We start from the raw sequence: 7,750 nt of genomic DNA on the forward strand, positions 1-7,750 counted from the left end.
GTTGGTGTGTACCCTGTTGCTTTGGATAAAATTTTCCATGAAATGTTGTGGTCTAGTTTGTTGTCTTTTAATTTCCAAATATGTTCGCTGAGTTTTGTGGATGTTTTTTTGTTGGTGTTTCTAAATGTTGAGATGTGGGGGTTGTATCTTGTTTTGAAATTATTTTCCGTTAGTCCTACATATTTTTCTTGCTTGTAAAACACATGTAACACACAGTCCTGACGATGGCTAAAAGGCCTGAAACATCGATGTAGACTGACTCCAACATTGTGGTAAATATTAAAATAACAATTCGCTCCATTGCTACATGTCGAGCACTATTCGTACCATATTTGTATCAAACACGATTCAATATATATATATATATATATATATATATATATATATATATATATATATATATATATATATATATATATATATTCAGGAATAGAGTAATACACACACATACATACACACCTATACAGATAAATAGAGAGGAAGAGAGAGAGAGAGAGAGAGAGAGAGAGACAAGAGAGAGAGAAGAGAGAGATAAGATAGATAGAGAGAGATAGATAGAGAGAGAGAGAGAGAGGGAGAGAGATAGAGAGAGATAGATAGATAGAGATAGAGATAGAGAGAGAGAGAGAGAGAGAGAGAGAGAGAGAGAGAGAGAGAGAGAGAGAGAGAATGTCCCACAGCAACAATCCAAATTAGTGCTTTTTGACTCGTGACTTCACTATCAGTCATTGGATGTAATCTCTGGAGTTGTATTTCATTTCCAGCTTTACCTGCCATAATGAGTTTTCTGTAGATTTAACATATAGTATACTGCATTGAGTGATTAACATTGGCTCAGTAGTGTATGAAATAGTGCGAGAAAAAAAGAGAAAAAAAAACTTGAAATAAACATAGAAATACAGACAAAGTTTTATTTTCGGCAATGGAATAATGGCACACATCATTTAAATGGCGAGGTTACCCAATCAGTGGGACGAATTGGTGCTTCTACTGATAGTGTGCGCTTGGCTAAGAAGCTCACAACTTGCCATAACGGACCAACACACAAAACTATGTGTAACCTTAAACGTTTATAGTCAGGGTAATACCGCTTAGTGAGAATTACTCATAAACGCGGATGGAAAAAAAATACGATAACAAAACTCTAGTGACGTCAACTTCATTCTATCTATATTGAATGAATGCATCATTTCTATCAAATTCAGTCCTTTTATTTGTGAAAAAAAGAATTGTAAAGACCTTTCGACACGGGACTGGCGTGTCTCAGTCTTGTGGCTTGTTGTTTTAATGAATTGTTTGATTTTCTGAATTTGTTCACTCATATAAACAATCGAGCCCCGTGCTGTCCTCTTCAGTGTTCACTGTGTTGGGCATAACTAGGGGACACAATCTGTGTATAACGCATTCACCTAATAGGAAGCAGGTAAGTTTTTTTTAATGTGCTTAAATAAGAAGTTAGAATTAAGAGATACCTAGAAAGAGAGGAAAGATAAAAGATTTTTAAATACAGAATGCATGAAGTTGCGTCACCCAGCTGTTTATTGTAGTTAAATACCGCCATATGAATGATCCGTTCTCACCAGATTCTCACTTGCAGGGTATTTTATACGTGTAGCTTTTGTAAACGCATATCCTGACACTTACCCTGGCCTTCGTGAACTCTTAGTTATAACGAAGGTCATGCACTGACCCAAAATAATTCCGTCAATATACAAAGCCGGACCACAAAAAGAAAACAAATCGTGAGTTGTATTCAATAGTTCAACCAGTTGGATCAATCGACACCTAGATAACCACGCCTCTCGGACAGCTGTCATAATGTAAACAATAGCAGTGATTTGTAAACATAGCAATCTATACAGGTTTTACTATCGATGATGATATGTGTCTAAGTAAAATACCCACTGTTCTACCGCTTGATCAATAGATAGTATGCGCTTGGCTAAGAAGCTCATAACATTGCCATCCGGAAGTATAACGGACCAACACACAAAACTGTGTGTGTCCATGAGCGTTTATAATCTGGTTAATACGGTTTAGTGAGCATTACTCATAAACGCGGATGGCAAAAAACAATAACAAAGAGCTGAGTGACGTCAATTTCGAACTATCTATAGAACCAAGACAGAAAACTATGTGTAAACTTAAACATTTATAATATTATGATCTAGAAAATCGTATGATAACTAGTCAGCCATTTGGACAGAGATGCATATAGATAGTATGCGCTTGGTTCAGAAGCTCATAACATTGCCATCCGGAAGTATAACGGACCAACACACAAAACTGTGTGTATCCATGAACGTTTATAGTCAGGTTAATACAGTTCAGTGAGCATTACTCATAAACGCGGATGGCAAAAAAACAATAACAAAGGCCTGAGTGACGTCATCTTCGAACTATCTATACGAGATGGAAGTCGGTTTAGACGAATTCAATCCCTCGTGAGGGCGGGGACGTACACTCCTCTAAGCTTGGTGAGAAGTTGCCAGGCTTTGATACCAGTAAGAGGAGACACTGGGTGGCTGCGAATCGGCTTCGGTCCAGGAGCTGCCTAACAGCAAGTGCGCTTCATCAGTGGGGACTTTCCACCTGACCCACGTGTACCCGATGTGGGCAAGAACCCGAAACGGCAGAGAATCTAGTTGAACGGTGTGTTGTGACGATGCTAAAAGGCGGGTTTGCGACGGTGCACGAATGCGGACCGGACTTTGCTGATTGGGTCGATCGTAATAACATAGGAGTGTGAAACCATAAGAGACTGCTGCCATTTGGTGGTATAAAAACAATAGCAATGATCAGAGAGGTCGTATCATTCACGCCATTGTTTATAAATAATCCAACGATGTTTGTCCGAGCACGTGTGAAGGTGTGTCACAAATTCCATGTTTTGATTGGTCAAAAATCTACTGGTTAAATGTTTTCTTGAGCACCAATAACAACAGCTCACTTGGCGGTACATTAACCAAAAAATGACGTCAATATGATAGTCCTGTAGATGCTGTGCGCTTTGCTAAGAAACTCACATCATTGCCATCCAGAAATATAACGGACCAACACATATAAAACTATTTGAAACATTGAACCTTTATTGTCTGGTTAATACAGTTTAGTGAGAATTACTCATAAACATGGATGGCAAAAAACAATAACAAAGACCTGTGTGACGTCAACTGCGTTCTATCTATTGGTTCTGTGCGCTTTGGCAAAAAAATCACAACATTTCGCCAACCGGATATAACGTACCAACACCCAAAATTATGTGTAACCCTGAATGTGCGGCTTTGTGGTCTAATGGTATGACACTCGCTTTCGGATCGGAAGGGCCTGGGTTCGAGCCTCGCGCTTGGCGCATAGGTGAGTCCTTGGAAAAGGCTCTTTAATCACATTCTCTCACCGTATGCTGGTCTAAAAATGAGTACCTGGCCGTTAACAGCGTTGTCTTTGTCCGAAAAATTGTAATATCGCCTAACAGGCGTCATGTCCCGTCCTACATGTTAAATGTTGCCGTTGACCAGGGACCCCTTGTAAAGCGCTTTGAGCACATTTAGTGATACTGCGCTAGATAAAGCTCAATTTAAATCGTTTATGGTCTGATTGATACAATTTAGTGAGAACTACTTATAAAAATGTCTGGTTAAAAACAAAATATCAGAGAGATAAGAGACGTCAATTTCGCTCTATAGATAGTTCGAAGATGACGTCACTCAGGCCTTTGTTATTGCTTTTGCCATCCGCGTTTGTGAGTTGTTCTCACTAAACTGTATTAACCAGACTAAAAAAGTTCATGATTACACAGAGTTTGTGTGTTGGTCCATTATACTTCCGGATGGCAATGTTGTGAACTCCTTGGCCAAGCGCATTCTATCTATAAGGTTACACATAGTTTTGTGTGTTGGCACGTTATATCCAGCTGTAGGACGTAATGAGTTTCTTAAAAGCTAAGCGCATTGCATCGATATCATAGTTTCGAGTTTATTTACTCTTTTCGCCAATAAATCATAAAATGTGATAACAACATACATGGAAGTGAACAAAATATTAATGAAACCAGAGAATATAACGATAACATTAATGACCACAAAATATACAACAATGGTAATATCACCACTACTTACACTAATAATACTCATACCAATACGTAATATATTAATATAATAATAATATAATATAATAATAATAATAATAATAATAATAATAATATAATAATAATAATAATAATAATAATATAATAATAATAATAATAATAATAATAATAATAATAATAATAATATAATAATAATAATAATAATAATAATAATAAATAATAATAATAATAATAATAATAATAATATAATAATATAATAATAATAATAATAATGAATGATGATGATGATGAATAATAATAATAATATATATAATAATAATATAATAATAATAATAATAATAATAATAATAATATCATAATTATAGTAATAATAATAATAATAATAATAATAATAATAATAATAATAATAATAATAATAATAATAATATAATAATAATAATAATAATAATAATAATGGCACAACAGCACTAATATTATTGTTTATGTAAATGAGGACCACGCTAATATCCCATTCGTTGACAATAAAGAAGGTGAGAATTTTATCAATGATGATTCTGTTTCGGATAATAAAGGTATTGAAATTTAGAAACACTTGGTGTCACAAAAAGCATTGGTCTCGGTGATCTTTATTCTCGTTTCCTCTGGGAAATTCCAAAATGAATAACCCACCACCTTCCTGTCTTATTTAACTAATTTCTATCACAGAATAGCATTCTAGAAGAATTTTGTCCACTTAGCCATCATTTATCAAGGGCAAAAGAAACGAATCTAGATATTGCCGATATATTAGTTTCACGTCTACTGTCATGTAGAATTACAGAATCATTTCTCAAATATAAAAAAGACAGAATCATGAATCTTTCAGAATATCACAAACTTTTAATCTTGACCCCAACGTTAATCACAAATCACAAAGAACAAAAATAGGGAACAAGTATGTGATGTCAGAACACTGGCTCCAATCTCCTTGGAAGTGTGATATATACCCTCTGCAACTAAAGCTCTGATTTCAAAATGATGATATCTTATTTTCTAGCCTAAATAAATACTGGTCGTCAATAAAGAATAGACTACTCGCTCTTTCACGCGTCTTAATCACAAGAATCTGTTGCCTCTAAAATAGTTATGCCAACTTATGATTCAATCCGTAACTTATTCATTGTTAGTTGTCCGGGGGGACTGGTTACACGCTTCCAAGGAGTATAGAACCAGAAGGTGGGCGGTGTGACGTCATGACTCCTGCTTTCCATTGAAGCCGACATCAGAGTAGCAAATATGAAAGCGAAGCTTAATGAACATTTCTTTTTAATCTTCATTATTTTGATATGATGTTTTATTAGACCACAGATGGAATCTAGCAGAACAACCCAGTCTTCAGAAGGAGAGGTTGGCCTTATACCATCCCCATTTACTCACGATACCTACTTCATCTATGAGCTGTGCATCTACATTGTGGCAACGGGAATCGTAGCTGGATTTGGAGTGATTACAAACATAATCAACGTCATCGTGTTTCATCGTCAAGGCATTTTATCCAGCAGTTCTACAGTTCATCTGGCAGGAATTTCAGTGTCTGATTTTTTCTGCTGTTTTATATTATTCTTAAGTATTATATTAATGTGTTTTGTAGATTTCTCTGATGATGATAATGATAATTTGATGTCAACAGCTTATAGCTTATCAATATTCTTTTATTATAAACTAACCACATTATTCCAAGTATCATGCTGGATTACAGCTTTAATGACATTTGAAAGAGTTATTTGCATTTGCTTTCCTTTCAGTTTTAGGTCCATTTTTACACCAAACCGATCCTTGGCAGCTATTATAGCTATATTCGTCGGCACTGCCGTCATAGAATTCCCATTTCTTTCATACTTATACTTGGATTGGTCAATAAATCCTGAAACAAATACGACATATATTGGATTATATGAAAGCAAACTCGTTCCTCCAGAATTTGATAGACCCGCTGTGATTTTAAGCCCTGTTATTCTACGATTTCTGGCGATATTCATTGTTATTGTATGCAATATAATTATTTTCTTGAGACTCCGGTTATCTCAGAGGTTTAGAAGGTCTATGGGAGATGTAAAATTGTCAAATCTGCAAACTATTTCCGTCCCGGCAGGAGCAATAGAAGTGCCAGACACTAAAAATGTCAACCCAAACCGTAGGAGAGAGATGAAACTACTTCGTATGATCGTTGTCATCTCTTCAGTGTTTACCGTTTGTTATCTCCTGTGTGTTCCTTTTACGGTGGTGTTTCATCTTGTTTTAAAACCTGGCGAGGACGTCTATGATTATGCCATGGTCCTCGTTTTCCATGCCGTCATCTTAGTACAGACCATCAACTCGAGTACTACCATTATTATTTATTATACCATGAGTTCCCGGTATAAAGAGGATTTCAGGAAGATATTTTGTTGTGATGCCAGAAACTCACCGCAACCTAATAAATAGGACTGCTTGGCGATTTTGTTTGAATTTTTCACTGTGGCCACTCTTTTAGCTATCCTGTCAAAAGATAGATAGTATGCGCTTGGCTAAGAAACTCACAACATTGCCATCCAGAAATATAACGGACCAACACACAAAACTGTGTGTAACCTTGAACGTTTGTAGTCTGGTTAATACAGTTTAGTGAGAATTACTCATAAAGGCGGATGGCAAACAAATAGTTAGGCCACCATTATGTAACCTATGTTTGGCTAAGGAAATCACAACATTGTCATCCGGAAGTATAACGGACCAACGCACAAAACTCTGTGTAACCATGAACTGTTATAGTATGGATAATGCAGTTAAGTGAGAATTACTCATAAACGTGGATGGCAAAAAGCAATAACAAAAACCCGAGTGACGTCAACTTCGTTCTATCTATTAGAAAGTCATCTTATGTAAAATAATGCACTTTCCAAGGACTTTGTTCAAGCGAATACAGGTCTATATGTGGCAATATGTAGCATCTTATTATGTCGTTTACCTAAAGAAATATTCTGATTACAGTCTTGAAAACCGCGACAAGCGATTATTTTAAAATGTTGAGGTAGTCAACACAGTGAAAAGCTCTTTGTTGGTTGATTATGAGGTCTTTAATTATAATATAATATGATCAATCTCGACATAATTATAAATGAATTATGATCAAGCTAAATAGAAACATAATAATAAAAAATGAGTTCCCTTTATACGGCATTTTATTTATTTTAAAGTGTGCGTGCATATTTGCAATATATCTATTTATTCTGCTCAGCACCAAGAGAAGTGTTAAAATGACGTGCGTGAAGTGCTTAGACGTCTATCTATATTTTAAAATAATGAAAACGAACAGAGATTGGCGCTATAAGATAATAACAAGGAATGAAGTGAATCAGCTACGAATTGACTGAATTCTAAAAAATCCAATAAATTAATCACATGATAGCACCTCTTTCCATTTATGTCTTTATTAAAATACGAGTGAGATTAAAGAATTATATCTGACTGATTGATGATATTTTGCGGAAACAAATGATTCTTTGTTATATATGTCATTCAACTGTACCATTTTAACTCTTTTAGATCTACTTATTATGAGAATAAGGTGTTACCAAAAATATGATCAGAAAAGTTTTCAAATGCCTATTAATTACTTACCAATAAAATTTTCATTTACTAAAT

General features: G+C 35.2%; 1 protein-coding gene across 1 annotated transcript; it reads left to right on the forward strand.

Moving 5' to 3' along the window:
- Positions 1-5,423: 5,423 nt before the first annotated feature.
- Positions 5,424-7,168, forward strand: LOC144968773 (uncharacterized). The gene has a single exon (XM_078907430.1). The coding sequence runs from the start codon at positions 5,435-5,437 to the stop codon at positions 6,548-6,550; it is 1,116 nt and encodes a 371-aa protein (XP_078763556.1). The 5' UTR covers positions 5,424-5,434; the 3' UTR covers positions 6,551-7,168.
- Positions 7,169-7,750: the final 582 nt, after the last annotated feature.

The sequence above is a fragment of the Berghia stephanieae genome, chromosome 3 (assembly GCF_034508935.2).
Source record: "Berghia stephanieae isolate SIO BIC M18660-M18661 chromosome 3, UCSD_Bste_1.3, whole genome shotgun sequence".
NCBI classification, from domain to species: domain Eukaryota; kingdom Metazoa; phylum Mollusca; class Gastropoda; order Nudibranchia; family Aeolidiidae; genus Berghia; species Berghia stephanieae.

Coding starts and splice junctions, on each gene's coding strand:
- LOC144968773 (XM_078907430.1), top strand. CDS start 5,435: ATGGAATCTAGCAGAACAACCCAGTCTTCAGAAGGAGAGGTTGGCCTT.